General features: G+C 35.6%; 1 protein-coding gene across 1 annotated transcript; it reads left to right on the top strand.

The window, feature by feature from the left end:
- Nucleotides 1-831: 831 nt before the first annotated feature.
- Nucleotides 832-21,906, top strand: mfsd2b (MFSD2 lysolipid transporter B, sphingolipid). Its single transcript, XM_058756713.1, has 15 exons — nucleotides 832-930; nucleotides 1,439-1,616; nucleotides 7,190-7,312; nucleotides 7,561-7,685; nucleotides 12,104-12,227; nucleotides 14,505-14,583; nucleotides 14,794-14,975; nucleotides 16,549-16,639; nucleotides 17,455-17,576; nucleotides 17,912-17,995; nucleotides 18,123-18,206; nucleotides 19,478-19,587; nucleotides 20,021-20,164; nucleotides 20,277-20,453; nucleotides 21,465-21,906. The coding sequence occupies exons 2-15, from the start codon at nucleotides 1,446-1,448 to the stop codon at nucleotides 21,514-21,516; spliced, it is 1,668 nt and encodes a 555-aa protein (XP_058612696.1). The 5' UTR covers nucleotides 832-930; nucleotides 1,439-1,445; the 3' UTR covers nucleotides 21,517-21,906.
- Nucleotides 21,907-21,940: the final 34 nt, after the last annotated feature.

The raw sequence follows: 21,940 nt of genomic DNA, 5'->3' as shown, positions 1-21,940 counted from the left end.
TCTCTACTGTTGTTCCATATGAATCTCGTTCCTGTCCTTTTAAACATCCTGTTCGTTTCCACATATTGTTTACTGTTGCACAAAATGTTGGAAATGCGTTTACATGTAATGCCAACCATATGGTGGGTTTCCTGGCCAGTGGGCTGAATGTCAGGAATTTCTGGAGTATATTAAGGTTGATATGACTAATTTGACCAGGTCTGACCATCAGGTCTCATAAGCGTTTTTATTAATCTTTTAATTAACTCTATGGCAAGTGTGTACCTGGGAGTTTGTGAGCAGTTAATAAATAAATATGTATTTTTAAGTCATGGTAAATACTTGTCTAATCACCTTAAAATGCTGTCCTTTTAAACTATCTATTAATCAAGAATCCTGAAAAAAAAAAAAAAAGTACACAACTGTTTCCAATTTTTGATAACAGGCTAATGTTTCTTGAAATGTTTATTTCAAATCAGCCTATCAGAATGATTTCTCAAGGATTATGTGACGCTTAAGACTGGAGTAATGATGCTGAAAATTCACCTTTGCATCACAGGAATAAATTGCATTTTAATTAAAATATATAATTAAATATTATATATAATAGCCTATATAATTCAAATATATTCAAATGGAAAACGGTCATTTTAAATTGTAAAAAATATTTCACAATATTACTGTTTTGGCTGTATTTTGCATCAAATAAATGCAGTCTTGGTGCAATGCCATAACACTACAACTTGTAAAATGCCTCTATGATAATAATTTGATTTATTTACTGCCATGTTAGGAGTTGTGTTTGCTGTCCTGTAGGGGGCGCACGTGTGTGTTTGTAATTACATCTATTGAACGTGCTGCTGCTGCTGCAGTGAATGTGAATGTGAGTGATGGAATGAACCCGCAGTTCATCCCCAGCTGCAGCAGCTGATAGCTCACCGCATCGCTCAGGTTAGATCATATCTATCTATCTATATGTCTATCTATCTATCTATCTATCTATCTATCTATCTATCTATCTATATCATCTGTATCTAATGTCATGGTTTTACCATCCATGATACGTTTTTAGTGTATGTATATTCAATATTATATTTAATCAGATTAATATGCCACTTGATCATATTAAAAATGCATGGATAACAAAACATTTTTACAATAATGTACTGAAGGTATTTCTGAAGGAAAAGTGAACGTTATGTTTTGTGTTAGGCTAATTAGGCTATATATTCAGCACATACACGTAATTCACTTCTTAAGCAACTCTTACTTTGCATATGTGTTTATTTAGTGTCAGTGTAAGAACATAGGCATGTACGCTGTATCAGATTCAGGTAAGCAGCTTGTTTTGGTAGAGCGAGGCATCTGATTGGCTCACATCTGTGAGTGACAGCTGGGAAGCTTCTGTGCATGTGGCCTCTGTGGTTCTGTAACCCTGCCCATCCTCTCACTGCTGCAGTATGTGAATGGATGCAGGCACAGCTGTAGCCAGCTCTGAGAAGCCAGAGAGTTCAGCTGCTGTCTCTGTACCCCTCGCACCGGCTGCCATGGCCAAGGGGGAGAAAGCCCGGGTCACATCAGGGGACAAACTCATGATAAAGCACCCTGAACCTGTTTTCACCAAGGTACCACCACAGGTAAGGCAATGTGATGCACACTTAAGTTTTTCTGCATTAGTTATGTGCTTGCATTATTGCAATATAGTTTTAATATACTGCACTAATTATCTTTAGCTTGCAATTTGCATCTAAATTTATATTGGTGTTATTCAAGTCAAAAAATGTAGAATGTGACTGCATTGGGTTGCACAAATCATATTAGAGTGTCAGGCACAATATGGAGTTGATGAACACTCAGTAGGGGGGAACAGGTGCCAATATATATGTATTTTTGTTTTTTGTTATGATACCTTTCTGAATTTTTTTTTGCATCTGTATGTTATGAAAGTATGTGGAATGGCATGTTTTAATGAGCACATGGAATGTTTTTCGTGGATGCTTTACCAACACGCATGCCCAAAGGCTGTTTAGGCGTAGCACTGACAGGCAGACAGTAAACCCACAAGTACATAGTGCTGTAAAGACGCAAGCTGTATTTTAAGATTACAAGAGTTAAACCATTGCACCAGTTAAAAAATCACTTCTGTAATCAGAAATGAATTCCTTTCACATCCCACAGACTGATTATCAGCTGGGTTAGAAATAGATATAATGTAAATTGAAAGTAAATGAAAAGCTTTTCACTGTCACTTGTTTATTCCCAGATTCTTTAAATCTTAATAGATGAAGTATATAAATGCTTGCCTTTTGGATGTTGGACAGCAAATATTGGTTTAATTCCACGTGCTATTGTCATTTTATTCTACTCAAAAGAAAAAGAAAAGTATAATATTTGTAGACATTGTTCCTCTAGTTCTGGAAGCAATATGACCTTCATGCATGGAAAAATAATGTCAGGGATGATCTGTCAAGTGAAATAAAGTCTGTGCTGTGTTGTTCCTCTGCGCTGACCCTCTGGTCGAAGGGAAAATGGTAGTCGTGTGTCAATAATGTATGGAAAACACACTAATGGAGCTCTTGTTCTCACACACGCCACCACAAAAAGGAAAGATGGAGACTCTCATAGTGGAAGGTTAAAGATTTTAAGTGGAAATTTCCATGGTAATACCTTGATTTTTTTAACAGTCTTATTTGAAATAACTTGTATATATCATGTAGCATGAATATTTTAATCATTTAGTACCATGGGTGGCTTGAGAAAATTGCTATTACTGCTCAAACGTTTGTGAGATTTACAAGCCTTTCTTGTGCCATGAGATCAGCAGCGTGAATGTCTTAATAAAGATCGGTTACGTGTTTGTACAGACCGATGCGTGCAGTCTGAATCTACCGAGACTCCATCAGAGAACATTTGCCTCAACAATCATGAAAAAATGATTGCTACACTTGCCAGTCTTGGGTTTTGAGAGCTTGATATTGTTTATCACACTCTCTGCAGGAAGGCAATCGCATTCAGATTGGAGTTGAAAGTTCAAGGTGAATCTGACCTTGCAAGTGTAATGATAAAATGTGTTTTCAAATCTCACTGCATGGGCATCAAGCCTTAAACCCTTCATTATGTCATGCAGATTCATCCTCACGCAAACATATACAGTGAAAATCAGCTTACAGAGCGGCAACTGTGAGGCAGTAGGCTAAGCACATAGAGCTTTAGTTCGGTTAAATCTCACTAAAATCATGGGTCCGGCTCATATTTCACCCCAAAATCAGAAGGAAAAAAAGAGAATTTGCATGATATATAATTAAGACATGATTTTAATGACTGTTAAGCAAATTTCCCCTTTCAAACAAGTTGTTTTTTGGGGGAAATATTTCCCAGGCATGTTTTCGACAAGCTTTGTGATATACAATTATTATTATTTTTTTCCTTTTTCAATTTCTCATGGCTGTTATAGATGTCCTTTGTCCATTTCAGATGTCTTCCCACACTTCAGTGCTGCTATCATAATAGCTGTTTTCAATCTGTGAGGAAGTCAGATATTTTGTGTCTCAACTCAATGACTTCCTGTTTGTGTCCACCATGATAACAGCAACCAAAATAAACTTTGTGAGAATTCCAGCAATCCATGATGCTAGAATGTTGTGGATAGGGTGATAGGGTGTTGCTAGGGTGATTTGGATGGTTGCTAATTGGGAAGGTTGCTAAGGGGATGTCTACCAATCCAAATCCGATCCAAACCCTTAATAAGATTCTCAGTCTGTAAGATTTGTGATTTTGGAAGGCATTAGTACTTTCATTCAGAATCGATTAAATTAGTCAATAAAGTGACAGTAAAAAAAAAAAGTTGTAAAACCTGATTTTCACAGTTTTATTTATTAAACTAAAATAATATTTTATTTTCAGATAAATGTTGATCTTTTGTACTTTCTATTCATCAAAGAATTATGAAAAAAGCATATCACACTTTCCAAAAAATGATTGAGCAGCACAACTGCTTTTAACATTGATAATAATAAAGTGTGTTTTTGAGCAGCAAATCAGCATATTAGAATGATTTCTAAAGGATCATGTGACACTGAAGACTGTCTGAAAATACAGCTTTGCAACACTTGAATAAATTATATTTTAATATATATTAAATTAGAAAACAGTTATTTTACATGATAAACATTTACTGTTTTACTGTATTTTTGATCAAATAAATCCACTCAGCCTTGGCACTGGGCATATAATATTTATTTCAAAAACATTTTTAAAAATAAATAAATAAATAAATACAAATCTTATCCTAACTGTTGAACAGCATTGTAAATCTGGGATTTAAAAAATATATATATATATATCCGACTGCTGAAAATCGTTATCCATTTTTTTGAAGTATTAGCACACATTTCACATCTGTACTTTTGCCTTGTTTTCCAGTAAAAAGTATTAATTTCTGTCTAAAAATTTAAATCAGGCAAAAAGCTAGTGAGGTTTACGCTCACTATAGAAAATACTATTTGCCAATGTAGTAAGTAAGTTAATAAATAAATAAATAACAGTTTTCTATCACACATAAGTAATTTATTTTAAGAGTGAAAGCAAGTATTCAAAAATACAAATTAATTTGTTCTTTCCAGAATTTGTACTTACGGTTACAGAGTTTGTTCAGATCACAATATGTGCAATAGCAGAAGTCATGCTTAGTAAGAGATCAACCAGAATTAGTAGCAACCTCAATGCTAAGCACACAAGCTTCCTCATTTCACACTTTAGTACCATCAAATCCTCTTACTTTTCCTTCTTTAGAGGAATAATTCAAAGAAGCATTGGAGTTGAGATTAAATAGACTTGGGTGTATATCCAGTCTTTTCATTTTCTTTGCCTGAGTTATCAGAATAATTACATTGTGATATCAGAGGTCATTCATCTTTTCTTCATCTTGGTGAAGTTGAGAACGGCGGGGAGAAACCCGGCGAGTTAATTACAGCGTCTTCTGAAGAGCAATCAGTCCTGCCCTCTGTGGTTGTTTTGCTGCGAGGGTACCCAGAGTGCACGTTGGCGTGGAGACGCCGAACACTGGCTTTGATTGAGCGGATGAATGAGTTAACAACTCAAAAGAGGAGTTTTTGACTTCTGTAGTATTTTCAGCACCAAATGCCTGTCTGACTGTCTCCAAGATTTCTCTCGTAAATATATGGCTCTGAGCGGCGGTTAGGCTTCCCTTTTATGTGTTGAAAGGATCTCCCCTCCGTTTTCTACTCACACACCGCACATATGCAGACACACACACGCACACACCCTCAAAAACACACATTTACTCTGCCTTATCCACAGAGCTTTCCAAGGAGTGAGTGTCCTTTTTAATGTGTGAAATGCTTTACATTCACAAAGCCACTCAAAACGCAAGCACACGCATTTCTTTATTCATTATGGTAATGACAAGTCACTTACTATTTACTCACTATATGTTTTCTCCATTGTGTCATTGCTGGGTCCCTATGAATGGCAGTTGAAGTGTGGTTTAATGATGTGGTTTTACTTTTAAATGAATTGTTTAGCCAAAAATGAAAACTTGCCTCAGTCCATCCAAGATATAAATGAGTAAATGAGGCCATCCAAGATGTAAATGAAATGTTTCTTCGTGGGAAGAGATTTGAAGAAATTTAGCATTACATCACTTGCTCACCTATGGATCCTCTGTAGTGAATGGGTGCCGTCAGAATGAGAGTCCAAACAGCTGATAAACTCCAGTCCATCAATTAACATTGTGTGAAGTGAAAAGTTGCATGTTTGCAAGAAATAAATCCATCATTAAGGCATTTTTAACTTTAAACCGATGTTTCCGGCTAAAATATATAATCCATAATAACGCTTCCTCCAGTGAAAATCCCCTGTTGTCTTCTCACATTAAAATCTAAAAACATATTTGTTTAGAACTGCATATTTCTCTCCTGATTCAGACAAGACAATTTTTTTCATTGGGAGAAAGCAATATTATATAGCCAGAAGCAGAAGTTTGACGTTAAATATGTATTGATGGATTTGTTATAAACGCACAAACATGCAGCTTTTCACTTCACAAGACATTGATTGATGGACTGGAGCGGTGTGGATTACTTTTGGATTATTGGGATGTTTTTATCAGCTGTTTGGACTCTCATTCTGCAGAGGCACCCATTCACTGCAGAGGATCTTTTGGTGAGTAAATGATGTATTTCTGAATTTCTCCAAATCTTTTCTGATGAAGAAACAAACTCATCTACTCATCTTGGTGAGTAAATTTTCAGCAAATTTTCATTTTTTGGTGAACTGTCACTCACAGCAGTGGAAGCATCTGGTTTCAATATTACCTGTGGTTTTGAAGGGTCTCGGGCTGAGGACCCTTCCATCTATCCCACCCACATGCTGGAGAAAGAGAAACTCTGAACCGACTGCCTAAAGACAGATGCTGTGATTATCACCCAGAAACCTCAATAAAATAACTCCACATGGGGGTGGTTCAAGCACCTCTAATCAAGTACTAACCAACTACAACAAATCAGGATGAATTACTTTGAAGAAAATAAAAGTGAAAAGATAGAAACCCCATATATATATATATATATATATATATATAACAGAACATTATCTGAGACAGCAGTCACATTATTTCAGAGATTGAACTCTGCAATGTTTAGTCTTCAATGCAAATAAAAGTAAACAATTTTAAGACTTTTATTCAGAATTATTTGTTTCTCCTTGGAAGGTCAGAACATCTTCATGTCCCCATTGCTAAAATGCTAAATATTTAAGTTAAGTCAAGTATGGTGACCTATAATCGAAATTGGTGCTCTGAATTTAACCCATCCAAGTGCACACACACAGCAGTGAGTAGTGAACAAATGCACACACATCTGGAGCAGTGGGCAGCCATTGCTCCAGCACCCGGGAAGCAATTAGGGGTTTGGTGCCTTGCTCAAGGGCACCTTAATCATGGTATCGAAGGTGGAGAGAGTGCTGTTCATTCACAATCCCCACCGGCACAAGAATCGAACCAACAACTTTCAGGTTACAAGCCCGACTTCCTAACCATTAGGCCATGACTACACCTATTTGAAATGTTTCATGTAAAAATGACCCATCAGTTTCCAAATTTAACCTTAAAGACAGGACTTTCTTGTACTCTCCAAAATATAGTATTTGTGTTGGTTGCATATTATTTTCTGATTCAAATACTTTTTTTCAGACTCTGGACCAGAAGCTCTCTGTATGTAGCAAACTCTGTTTTGCCATCGGAGGGGCGCCGAATCAGGTCGCCGGGAGCGCAACCGCATTCTTCCTTCAAATATATCTACTTGACATTGCACAGGTGAGATCCCCACATATTATAATAAAATATTAAGCTATAAAATACTTGCGGATATGAAGTTAATAGAGCATATTAATCACAGAATAGCACCATATTCATTTTTTAAGTGAAAGAGAAGCCAAAAATAATTTCACTGTTACTGATTCTTTTCTTTTAATACAGTACTTCTAGCAAGAACCTTACTACAGTCTGAATAACAGATAAGGATTTCCATTAATGCAGATGTTCACTTTCTCTTCTCCTGACAGATTAACCCATTTCAGGCCTCTATGGTGTTGTTTGTCGGCAAGGCTTGGGGGGCAGTTACTGATCCCATTGTGGGATTCTTCATCACTAAAAGCAAATGGACAAAGATTGGGCGACTCATGCCATGGTGAGTGATGTATGAGAACTATTTTTTGTTTTTTCTGTAAACATTCACAAAGTCAGGAAGTTTAAGGTGCCTAGTGTCTTAAAAATTAGTTTAGTGTCTTCCAGACTTTAGTCAAGATAACACTATGTTCTTAAGTAATAATGACATCTAAGCAGGTACCAAAAGGTTGCTAAAGTTTGAAAGCCTCTTAAAATGGGCATAATTACAAATCTGGAAGTACTTCCCTTGTGGACATCTTAGGAGATTAAAGTGACGACATACCCGAGATGTGAGTGTCTGACAGGAAGTTCTCATTATACTCTGATGTGACATCATAGAGTCTGGGAGGAAGTAGTTAAGGTTTGTTTTGGAGAATCGCTGCGGAACATCTCGGCCATGCCCATGGCCATGTGGGTGTTCTGGTGTGTCTCAGTGTTTATTATGCTAAAGCTGTGCCAACACAAAGACAACCTTTAGATTTACAGATTCTATGCTCCTTCTTCAAAGGGGAAATTCTACTATATTACTCATCCTATTGATATTATGCAAAAATCACTTTAAGTTTATTTTGTTTTTACTTTCGTAATTAGTATTGATATTCTTAAATTGCAGGGTTTTTTTGTCCTCTTTAAACTACCTTTTAAACTGTCAGATGATGTTTAGAAGCTCAGTGCACTTCCTAAAATTTAAGGGACACTTAACTCTAAATCTCGTTGTTTGATGTACAAAGAAATTATGTAACACCACAAAAAATAGGGATAGAGTTCCAGGGATATTGTGAGAAAGCCGATTAATAGGGGGAAAATCTTCTTTTTCTTTTATTATATTTATGCATTTTGGGTAACTCTTTAATATAATATAATATAATATAATATAATAATATTAACATATCAGCACTGTATTTTATTTTTTATGAACTTTTATGATTTCATTATAACTCGCCATGTTTTATTCTACTTTTGCTTGATTAATTGTGGGTGTTTGAGTTTTAGCAATAAACTTAAAATAAAAAAAGTTATAACAATAAAAGACATATTTTTGTTCAATTTATATACATAATAATGCTTAAGAGATCAATACTGTATATGTACTTTTTTATTATTTTATTATAATTCATCACATTTTATTGTACTTTATTCTACTTTTGTGTGAGTAATTATTGGAGTTTAAATTTTAGGAACAAATTTAAAACCAAGAAAAGTTCTGACATAAATTGAAGAAGAAATATTTAAATTATTATATGTTACAATGTTTAACAGATCATTGCTGTATATTTACATTTTTTATGATCTTTTATCATTTTATAATAATTTGTCATGTTTTATTGTATTTTTGTTTGAGTAACTGTGGGTGTATACCATGTATGTTGAGGTTCAAAAGTTGAGAGACCACATTACATTAAAAAATAATAATAAATGGAAATAAACTACCTTTTGGGATTAAATAAAAAAGTTTGTCACTATGGTTTGGTTAAATGTAAGCAAATCTGGGTAAAACCTGTGTAAAAAAGACTATGCTATGTTGATAAAAATTGATTGATAAAAAAAAAAAACATTGTATAAACTTTTGGACCTCGCTACATTTGCCTGTGCATTATTTCCCTCAGGTCACTTACCCCAGTTCACCCAGAGTGAAAATATCAGGTCATCTCACCTCATTCAGAACCTTACAGACTGTCCGGCTCTCTCCATTCACATGAACCTGTCTGTCCTGCTCTCTCTCCTGTACGGTGGCTCCTTTGTGTGGCCGAACAATCAGCAGGGCACACAGGGGTTGCTCCACACTGCAGTAGTGGCATCTGGACTGTGCCAGAATTGGCCGCTCTCTTTACCTCCCTGTTCTCTGTGTTGCTTGTTTGCTTACACTTGTTTATTCTCTGTGAAAGTGAAAAGCGGTGTGGCACAGAGGTCAGTGTGTCCAGGGTAAACCTGCTTAGAAATGACCTGACCGAACATTGAGGTTTTCTTTACAGGAACAGGGTTGTGATAGTTCTAGGGTTGACAAGGTCACGTAATTTAGGATGGAAGGCAATAACCTGAATTCAGCAAATGGTTGCTTGAATGGGATGAGTCTCGTTCCTGAAGCAGAGATATGGAAAACAGGGCTGTAGATTGTGACTAAAATGGCCCCAAATGCTACAAAATATAATACAAATATGCAACAATAATTTGAAATCCACATTTGTGAAAGGTCTGCGTGCGTCAGATTTAAACTCATTGGTGTGCACCAGTGTTTCCTGCCCACAACAAATGAATACAGCGGAAAATGACTCTTATGACCTGGTTCTTTTCAATGAGTCATTCATATAAAATTCACCAAACTACCTAAAATTCACTAATTCAGAGCCGTCACGACTCCTTACTGAACTTACTGAGTTAGTTTTAAGTATGAACCCATTCAGTGATTTATATATTTGGTTTGTGACACATTACAGCCTATTAGCAGTTTTGTTTTTTTCATTATTGTCAGACTCAAATGACAAAGAGATAGGCCTATAGGTATTCACAACAGAGTTTTGCTGCATGGATTAATAATGGGAATATTCTGAATATTTTGAAATATAGGCCTATATATAAAAACATTCAAATATTTACAAAAATATTATTAGCCTAGTTATTGTATAACATGAGATTCAGTTGTAAAATTGAATCGACTGTAATTGAACATTTGTGTGAGCTAGTATGTAACATGTTAGTGCTAGTAACATGCTAATCATGCTGTAAACATGCTGGTAACTTGCTAGTCATGCTAACAACATGCTAATAACATGCTAATCATGGTAACAACTATAGATATATATACGTAGATGCCTCATTAGTGACTGTTTCTATGGGCCGCTATACATAAGCCATCCACCATATTGTAGTTGTCAACTCGACGTCATTCACCATAGTAATCACTGAATATTCGAAAGATGCCACAATCCCGCACAGCCAATGGTCTGCGAACCCAAAAGCTCTGTGCGAACCTACAGTATGGTGAATGACGTCAAGTGGACCGTTCCAAGATTGCGGCTGCATTTACGTGCCTGGAGCGGTCGAATAGGGCGTCTATATATGTCTATGGTAACAACATGTTAGTAACATGCTAATCACTCTAGCAATCACATAGCAACACCCAATCAATCACTCTGGGTACCACCCTAGCAACCACTCTGGATGCCCTAGCAACTACATAGTAATTACATAGCAACACCCTAGCAACCGCCCCGGGTACCCTAGAAACCACATAGAAACACCCTAGTAACCATCCTGGGTACCTTAGAAACTGCCCTGGGTACCCTAGTAACCGCATAGCAACACCTTAGCAACCACCCTGAGTACCTTAGAGACCACATAGCAACACCCTAGCAACCACTCTGGGTACCTTAGCAACAGCATAGCGACACCCTAGCAACCACCCCAATCACCCTAGCAACTGCGTGGTAACACTCTAGCAACCCCCTCATATATGTAAGTGACATGTTGGAAACATAATCGCCATTATTCACTAATTCATTCATTGTGTTTACCTGATTAACATGTAAGATTTAACGGTGCTTTAAAGACAATGACATTTCGCTAGTGTGGTGTCGAAAAGGAAGGATCGTAAAGGAAGCACCTTCATAAATTGAGTAAATACATAAAAAAGCAAAAACACACCCAATGCACATTCTTTATTCAGCATTTTGTAGATGTACAGTTAAAAATTTTATGCAGAAAAGATACATCACCATCTTGAAGTTACTTGCATTTACTTTAAGAATTAGTAAATATATTGTAAATAAATTACATTTAAAAATCCTACAAAATGTAGAATATTCTCTGTATTTAGCTGGCTCACTGCATCAGCTCTAGTATTTAAACTCCTTCCCACTGTCACTGGCTCATGCCTGCAGCTGATTGCCTCTCCCATAATGCTACGGAAGACTTGTAACAGTATGAATTATAAATGGCCAACACATTCCCCACATCCTGCAAAAAAGAAAAAAAAAAGAAATGCCACAGAATTCCTCCCCGTTAAGATACACGACGACCATGTCAGATTGTCACTGTGGTTCTGTGGCCTGCGATCCAGCGGTGTAGATGATTATTCCTACAGTCTGCAAGAGCATCCTCACAAACACCATGCTGTTTTTCACACAGAGACAACAACAATACACGGATGCACACGTCTGCTATAAATGTGCACTGTGGCTTTAAGATGACACTCAAGCTGCTCTTCTTGGGTTTTATTGATTAGTACAGGAGTTAAAATGGGAGATCAGGTAAACCACAGGACATCTATTGAAGACAACTGTTATTTAGTTCCCTCCTAATAGGCTTACTGTGCCCAGATGACTTGCCTTGATTCCTTCAACCTTTGCCAGAAATACAGTCCCAAAAATATGTTTTTCCACATTTTGAATCATGTGCATGCTAATTATACTTAATTGCATTTTGTGTCCTTTTCTTCTCTAGGATGGTGGGCTGCACTCCATTCATGGTGGTCTCTTACTTCTACCTTTGGTTTGTCCCACCTTTTACCAATGGGAGGTTCATCTGGTATCTGGGCTTTTACTGTCTCTACCAAACTCTCATCACAGTAAGTATCCTTTGCTTTGATGTTTTCAAAGCTGTAATGTAGTTTCATGTTAAACGCAGGTTTACAGATGACCCAGAAACCACATTAACAGCACCATCCATCATGTAGTCACAAATGCCCCACAGATCCATTAAAATCTAATTCTGCCTCTGTTTTACCTTGGCGATATTTTGGTTTTGTGATGAGAAATATATATTGGACTAATGAAAATATATAGACCTTCCGCCAAGACCATCCTACAACCCAATGACCCCTTAAATAAATATATATTAAAAACAAAAATTTCAGCACGTTATTTAAAAAAATTATTAAGAGTTTAAACGAGAATAAAAATTTTTTTTAAATAAATATTATTAACGAAAATTTAGTAAAACAAGATAAAAAATTACTCGAGAAGCAACCCTGCATAATTTATTACCATTCAGAAGTTTGCGGTCAGTATAAGATTTTTTAATGTTTTTTTATAAGAGGTCTCTTATGCCTATCAAGACTGCATTTATTTACTGAAAACACAGTAAAACCCATAAAAAATGTGAAATGTTATTACAATTTAAAATAGCTGTTTTCTATTATTCTTTTTATTATGAGTGTTAAAAGCAATTGTGCTGCTTTATATTTTTGTGGAAACCAGTATACATTTATTTTTTTTTTTCTGGATTTTTTTAATTGAAAGCTCAAAAGGACAGCATTTAAATAGAAATAGTTTTTTGTAACAATGTGAAAGTCTTTACTGTATCAAGAAAAGTACAATTTTAAATAAAACTATTAAATGCTTAAAACAATCCCAACGTTTGAAGGTAGTGTATCTTCCGCAGTGTGGCTTCTCAAGTAAAATTATCTTTCTAAAAAAGCTTGTCAACAAAAGTTCATGTGGTTATCTATAGCCCAGCCTCTTTGATGTCTGCATGGAGTTTCCATGATTTATTTGTGTTTCTATCCTTTGTTACTATGGCTTGGCACGGCTCTCTCCATACTGTCCTCCGTAAAACCCGCCAATAAGTGCTGGAGTGGGGAAGCCGCTCTGACCACAGCAGTCTACGCTGTAATGAAAAGTCATTCTAACTACTTGATAAATACATGGTACGACCTGCCCCAAACCACCAGAGAGGATAAATGCTGCTTTCCTCTTTTAGCATTCTTCATTGTCTGTGAGCACAAGGCTGAGAAACAGCAGCTGCTTCCAGTGTGCATGTATGAGAATGTAGTTTACATGATTCTAATTAGTCAGTTTTTCATAATTAGGCTTTGGTTTATGTTTAAATAAACAAATCCTCAAGCTACTCAGAATCAAAAACCTCAATGGACGTCAAGTGAAGAATATAGGAAACTCTTGAGAAACAGAAGCACTGCTGCAGAAGCACTCTAGATTTATTTTGGTAGCCGTTTGACCCATTGGTCTGCCGCAGTGCTGACTTGGCTTTCGTGTAAATTGGAAAAGCTAGCCGACTGTAGTACACACTTATAGTAAGTTTGCAATGCAAGTTCAAGGAAGGTTTGCTGTACTTCAATAAATATTGATTTTGTACTGCACAAGTACACAGAACATGTTGTTCTTGGAATGAATAGCATTGATTTATGAGCTTGTAAGTTGTCTCCTTTTAAAATTTATAATACAACATATGAATGGGTGTATAAATGGGAAAGATGAGTGGTTATGAAACCACTGATAAATGTACATCATTTTGCTTGCCCTTTTTTTTTTAGATCACCATATGAGAGCATACAGAATGCTCCATAATTTCTCAACATCTTAAAAATAAAGCATTCAATTAGAACCAAAAATAATTTTATTGCCTTAACCATAGGAGGTCTTATTTAACTAGTTACTTAAAAAAAACATCATACTGCTGATTATATATATATATATATATATATATAAATTATTTTTGGTTCCATATGGTAATATATAATAATTCAATACCAATATATTATTGAAATATTATATATTATAATATTGTTATTCGGTATGATTGAAATTAATATAAATGAATATAATATATTGCATTTTCAGAAGACATTTATTAATATTGCAATGCTATTTCCTTTTGCAACTGCACATTTTTTGACTATTTTCAGACTGCTATTAATAATAAATTGAGTTATTTGTATGTATATATATATGTTCTCATATCTTATATTGCTGTCATATCATATAATATTGAATATAATTTTCTATGACAGTAAATAAAAATAATTGCTCAGGATAAGAGTTGACAAATATAAGTTTCCATCTTAATCACTGTCTGTCTTGTGCTTTGTTCTAAATCTTTCTTGCAGTGTTTCCATGTGCCTTATTCCGCCCTAACCATGTTCTTGAGCACCGACCAGCGGGAGAGAGACTCTGCTACAGCTTACCGTAAGCTTACAGCTGCACACACAACAGTGTTCATCTTTAAAGCCGTGTTTGGATTGCTCTAGAAGATTAACAACATCTGATTTCATTGTGCTCCATTAATCCAAAAACAAATGCCTGCCAAGTGCTTATGTTGAGAGCTGTGCATGTTTGGAAATGGTTTCAAATGTAAATAACAGTTAGAGTAAGGATGTTGTGCATGCGTATGTGCAGGTATGACGGTGGAGGTGCTCGGGACGCTGGTGGGTGCCGCCATTCAGGGTCAGATTGTAGCGAGCGCACACACTCTGAAGCACTGTCCGCATCGAAACCTGACCACTGGTCACCTGGGAAACAGCAGTGGCACAGAGATCATCAGATCCCTGGCGCTGTCACAGGACTTCCTGTCTCACGCTGTACGTGTCACAGTTACACTTTTACTCTAAAATTGACCTCAAAGTGAATCCCAGCTCTTAATGCAGTCCCTTTGGGTCTGAATTTATGTAATTCTACTTTTATGCATTTTATGCAACACTATGTGTATATTTTCGTATTTTTATTCAAGGACTCATTAAATTGATCAAAAGTGACTATAAAGACTTGTATAAAGATAAATGCTGTTCTTTTGAACTTTCGTAATCATCAAAGAATCCTGGCAAAAAAGTATCACGTTTCCACAAAAATATTAAACTGCATAACTGTTTTTAACATTGATAATAATCAGAAATGTTTCCTGAGCAGCAAATCAGAATATTAGAATGATTTCTGAAGGATCATGTGACACTAAAGACTGGAGTAATGATGCTGAAAATTCAGCTTTGCGTCACAGGAATAAATTACACTTTAAAATATATTCAAATAGAAAATTGTTCTTTTAAATAGTAATAATATTTCACAAATGTACTGTTTTTACTGTATTTTTGATCAAAGAAATGCAGCCTTGGTGCGCATAAGAGACTATTTCAAAAAAAAAAAAAAATCGCATCGACCTCAAACTTATGAAAGATATATTGTGATCAATAAGATTTTTTGTAACGGATAGATAGATAGATAGATAAATAGATAGAAGTTTAGAAAAAATATAGACTTTTTAAATTATTTTTCACAATTTGTTTGTGTGTGTTTCTAGATTCTAGTTCTAGTTTCTAGTGATTAAGAGAACTGCTTTGCCTCTGTGCTAAATAATTTTTTTCTTTCTTTTTTAAATGGCTTTTCCCTGAAAACACCCAGTATCATTTAACCATAAACCCTCCAAAACCTAATTAAGTGTAGACTTTGAAGTGTGACTTTCAGGGGAACAATTTATATTCATCAGAATCCACAGAATCAATAAATTAGTGGACTGAATAACTCTATTTCGACCCGAGAGCCCCTGAGCTCAATGTCAGTCAAATCCGACATGTGAGCGAGCCGACAAGCTTGGCTTGTGAATTGGGTTGGCTGAGGGTTCCATAGTGGAAACCCATGATGGAGAACCATGAAGGGCCACAGCTATTTGGAGCTGGACTGCCGAGCGTCTCTCTGGTTAAGTCTCTCAGAGGCGGATGGGCCGAATCCACCACGCTCCGTGTGATTGAGCATTCCTCTGCGGCTGGGCCAAAGGCGGCGGGATGGTTGGGTGTGCCAACCGACTCCTCTGGAACGGCACTTTTGATCTGGAACAATAATGAAGTGCTTGCCGCGGTCGGTGAAAAAAATAGCAAACAATCCTGAGGTTGTTTGGGGCAGAGCAGTTCCTGTTTAGGGATATTAGATTGAAAAGTTCCTCTTTTCTGGGGTTGCGCCTAATTTGGGCTCGCTAAACTTTACAAGACCATACAGTACGGTGTCTGAAGCAGCAAATACACTCAAATAAATATGATCATTTGTAACATGACAACCATGTACTGGAATAGAACTACAACCAAAGACTAAGAGTTATTAAAGACAGATTTAAATGTGTCGACAGACGTTTTCCATCACCGCTCAAGGGTCTGTTTCTCTTTACAGAAGGAAGTGTACATGATAGCTGCCGGAGTGATCGGCGGGCTGTTTCTGGTTTGTACGGTGGTCATGTTCCTGGGAGTCAAAGAGAGAGATGGTGAGTGTGTGTGGTAATCATGCGGCATTAATTTGTGTTTTGCAACTGCATCCGAATGGAAAAGTATGCTTAATTCACCCCCAAAAGTTAATTTTTCATGAATACAAATGGAGATGCAAAAGCATTCTGCTCTTTTTGTCCAAATGACTTGTGAGCTATGTATCCTATTTTTTCTGAAGATACACTACTGTTCAAAACTTTAGTGTCTTTAAGATCTTTTTAATGTTTTTATTAAAGAAGTCTCTAATGCTCACCAAGGCTGCATTTATTTAATCAAACAGACTGTAAAAACAGTAATATTATTACTATTTAAAACAACTGGCTATATTTTAAATATATATATTTTAAAATGTCATTTATTCCTGTGATGCTTGGGTGAATTTCCAGTCTTCAGTGTCACATGATCCTTCAGAAATCATTCTAATACGCTGATTTAATGCTCAAGAGACATTTCGTATTATTAGCAATGTTGAAAGCAGTTGTGCTGCTTGATACTTTTGTGGAAACCGTGATGCATTTTTTTCAGGATTTTTTGACAAATACAAATTTAAAACAGAAATAGTTTGTATAAATGTAGAAGTTTTACTGTCATTTATGATCAGTTTAGTATGTCCTTGTTGAATAAAAGTATACATTTTACTGACTCAAAATCCATTCACTCATATTCAAATGTGGTGTGGGTACCAGGTTTGAACACACGCAGATTTCCTATATAGAAATATAAATCATATAAGCGAATATTGACTTTGTGACTTTCAGAAAACTTCACTCATGTTTAACATTTGTGCTTTCTCCACTTTTTGTGTCTGCATTAGATCCCTATGCTCCTAAAACAGACAAGGCCATTCCTTTCCATAAGGGCTTTATTTTGGTCATGAAGCATGGGTCCTACCTCACTCTGACTGCGGCTTTCCTGTTCATATCTGTGGCCATCCAGGTAACATGTTTTCCCTTTAGTTAATGTGTTCAGTTGGTCGTTGTGTGGAGCAAACTATGTAACTGAATAATTATGTTTATTAGCAGCATATACAGTTTAAAACTCTGAATACATTAATAGAATGTAAGCTTTAGCTCTTCTTGAGGAATAGTTCACTGAAAAGTTATGTACTCACCATTCCAAACCCTCAGGCTATTTTTCCGATGGAACATAAAAGTAAAACAAGTTCATTCTTGGTTGAACTATTCCTTTAATCACAGCATTTCGGGCTGGATTAATTAACGACATCAATAGTACTGCTTTACGTTTCCATTCACCGCGGTTTCCTTTTGCAGTTGATACAAAGTAACTTTGTGCTGTTCTGCACATATGCGGTGGAGCTGCGAGAACACTTTCAGAACATTGTTTTGACAATTCTGGTGAGTGAAGAACACACCTATGAACTGACATTAAAAGAAAGACAAAGTTCTCTATTATTCTCTGCTGTGTCTGTGTCGTGGGTAAAGTGAACATGTGACAGATGTTTTGTACTGTATATCTTTCTAGATGTCGGCCGCAGTGAGTATCCCATTCTGGCAGTGGTTCCTTGAGAAGTTTGGGAAGAAAACAGCAGCTTTCTGCGGCATTACGGTAATTGTTACTTTATCAAGTGTTTTTTCTTAAAGGGACAGTCCACCCAAAAATGAAAATTCTGTCATCGTTTACTCGCCTTGTATGACTGAACACAAAAGAAGATAATAAACCAAGCAAACAGTTGACAGTAGCCATAGTTTGTGTTCAGCAGAAGAAAGAAATTCATACAGGTTTGGAACAACATGAGGGTGAGTAAATGATGACAGACTTTTCATTTTTAGGTGAACTATCTCTTTAATCTGGGATTTGGAGGACTCCAATGTGTCCAATTGATCTTTAGCTTCAGTTAGTTTTATAAATTAACAAATGATACTACCATATTATGAATGACAATAATGAGGTATTTTAACTATAATAAAAGTTTGTTATCATGCATGACAGTGTTGTTATTGTTAACTAAAACTATTAAAAGTGTTTCCAGTAATCAAAGTAAAGCTAAAGTAAAATAAAATGCAAATATTAGATAAAAACTTTAAAAAGGCTGGAAAATTAGAAATTGCCTTAGCAATTAACTGAATTACAAAAAAATGACTAAAAAAGTGAAATAAAAATACATTTAAAATATATAGAAATATAAAATGACAACAATAAAATGATAAAAATGACAAAAGTACTTTTTAAAAACAAAATTACAAAAAATTAGTTGAAAAATTAAAACTTTGTGAAATATACTTTGTGAACTTTTTTTAAGATTTAAATAAAACATTATTCGAATGTTTTACACGAAAATTCTATTTATTTTAGTTCAAAATTTCACTTTTAATTCAGTGTTACTGGCCATTTATTTGTACTTATTTGTTACATTTACAAGTAAATTCTGTGTGAAGATGTAGATGTTTTTGGGGGGTTTTCTCAGTGTAGCATTCTGTTATGATGATTGACCAGACTTCAGATTTCATTACAAGTATTCAGTGTTCTTTAGCTGTATACTGACACCTGTTGGCATGAAAGCAACATCACATGATGTCAATGTAAAAACAGCTCATTTGCAAGCAGAGGTGATATCCATGATCATTTTATTCTCCAAGTATCTGATAATAAGGGCCTAACCAGAATTAAATGAACAGTATTCAACTGGTCATGTGATCTCAAAATCGTATATACAATTTACATGGCCTTTTCTAGAGCACTAATATAACAGGAGTCAGATCAAAAATGCATAATTCATGCATAGGTTAAAAACATACTTATCGCACCTTAAAACTGGTATATTGCATATGTTCATTGTGTAACATTCAGTGACCTCTTTTAAATTGTCATGTGTGCAGTGGATCATGCCATTCACAGTGATGCTGGTGTTCATCCCTAATCTGATAGTGGCATATGTCGTGGCCGTATCATCTGGGCTTAGTGTGGCCGCTTCTCTCTTGTTACCATGGTGAGTCTTGCAAACCAAAATATAATACTGTTTTACTCATAAACAAACTGTAGTATTTTTTAGTTTTTTAAATTCCAGATCAGTTGTGCAGTGGCAATGAAAAAGGCAGCATCACTCTCATCTTCTTCAGAAATGTAGCTTATGCCATGCATTGGAAAGAGGATTATAACTTGTTTATTTAAGCTTTGATTTAACCCCTCGGATACATAGGTTTAATAACCCAGCAGTCTCCAAATAACAGGTTTCATGGCAAGGTCATGCTGTTTTTTTGGTTTTTAAAGATACACTCGGGTTGATTGGAAAATCCCCAAATGAGTAAATTGCAGCTTTTATGTGCCGACTACAAAGAAGATTTGGCTTTATGGTACCAATGCCCATGTTTAATAGAGATGATGATTGATGCCTCCGCCTTGTTGTGTTTCCTGTTGCTCAGGTCAATGTTACCAGATGTAGTGGATGACTTCAGACTGGCAAACCGCAACTCAAAAGGACATGAGGCGATCTTCTACTCCCTATATGCTTTCTTCACTAAGTTTGCTGCAGGCATTTCTCTCGGAGTGTCGACGCTCTGTCTACAGTGAGATCACTCTTTCAGTATTTACAGCTGGAAATGATGATTCATGATAGACAGTGGTGTGAACATTGCAATATTTCTGATTTGTGTTGAAACGTATGGTTGGTGTCCGTAGGTTTGCTGGTTATGACACAGGCGCGTGCAGACAGCCCACTCCAGTGGTCTATACGCTCAAACTGCTCATCGGTGCCGCCCCGGTGGCCTGTATCACCACAGGCCTCATGATCCTCGTGGTGTACCCGATCAGTGAGGACGTCAGATTACGAAACAAACTCGCCCTGGAGGAGCTCAGGTGAAGACCCTGATTTACAGAAAATCCATTGCTTTCCTTCAGCAAGTGTGCATTCAGTTCATCAAAAGTGACAGCAGTAAAGACATTTATAATGTTACAAAAAAAAAAAAAAAATTCTATTTCAAACAAATGCTGTTCTTTTGTACTTTTCATTCATCAAACAATCCTTAAAAAAAAAAAACTACCATGGTTTTCACAAAAATAGTAAGTTGCACAACTGTTTTTAACATTGATAAAGAATAAATGTTTCTTGAGCAGCAAATCTGTATATTAGAATGATTTCTGAAGGATCATGTGACATTGAAGACTAGAGTAATGATGCTGAAAATTCAGCTTTGAATCACAAGAATAAAGTGCATATTTAAATATACTCAAATAGGAAACGGTTAATTGAAATTGTAACAACATTTCACAATTTTTTACTGTATTTGTGATCAAATGAATGCAGCCTTGGTGAGCATAAGGATTTCTTTCAGAAACATAAAAAAAGAATTAAAAATTACAGACTCCAAACTTTTGAATGGTACTGTGTGAATGTATATTTAAAAAAAATAAGAGAAATATTACAATATTTTTGTATTTTTAAAGTGCCTATTTATACTAAGTGCAAATAGCCTGCCTTGTTGGCAGAGGCTATTTACAGTAACTCCGCCCACCAACGTGTGATTGGGCTAGTCAACACTGAGAAAAGACTGTTAAAAATACTGCTATTTTCACTTAGTGTAAATAGAATGCATCGCTGTTTGCACTTAGTGTAAATAGTATCTATTGCTAAGAAAATATGCTATTTGCACTTAGTGCAAATAGCATATTTTCTTAGCGATAGATATTTATTTTTTTATATTTTAAATATTTTGCAGTGCAAATAGCCGCTGCCTTTAAAAAAAAAAAAAATATATATATATATATATATACACACATACAAGATATTTCTATTTGTATTAATTTTATACCAATATGTTTTGTATATACCATATACAATAAAGTATATATTTTTGGTTTATTTTTCAGAAGCCAGAGTATTACCTGCAAATCTCTCAGAGCTGAGCTGAGCAGCGCGTGACTTCCTCAAACAGCCGATCCTGATATTCTAGCCCAGCGCTGGGATGAGTTGTGTTAGTGTATATTACACTGTGTGAGATATATAATGTTTTACTGTAAACATTTCAGTTTGTTTCTGTATTCAGTCTGTTTCTGTATTTTCAAATGAACATATAGCCACATATACAGTATTACAGTATCTAATTTATACACATGAATGGACTATATATCATTATATATCAGGATTTCCTGAGGGAAAATTTACTGATAATATATTGTTTAAGTTGTATTAGTGAATGACTCGATTACAGGATTAATAAAAATTGTGCTGGTTCACGTAGCTTCAGCATATTTCGAGGATGCTTTCAAATATAAAATCTAGAAAACTTATAATAAAAAATATTGAATATTATTTGGATGAATTCATGTATCTATCTATATGTGTT

This window comes from Onychostoma macrolepis, chromosome 20 (genome assembly GCF_012432095.1).
Source record: "Onychostoma macrolepis isolate SWU-2019 chromosome 20, ASM1243209v1, whole genome shotgun sequence".
In the NCBI taxonomy this organism is placed as follows: Eukaryota; Metazoa; Chordata; class Actinopteri; order Cypriniformes; family Cyprinidae; genus Onychostoma; species Onychostoma macrolepis.
Note: the sequence above shows the minus strand (reverse complement) of the source record. Positions and strands in the feature narration are given on the sequence as shown.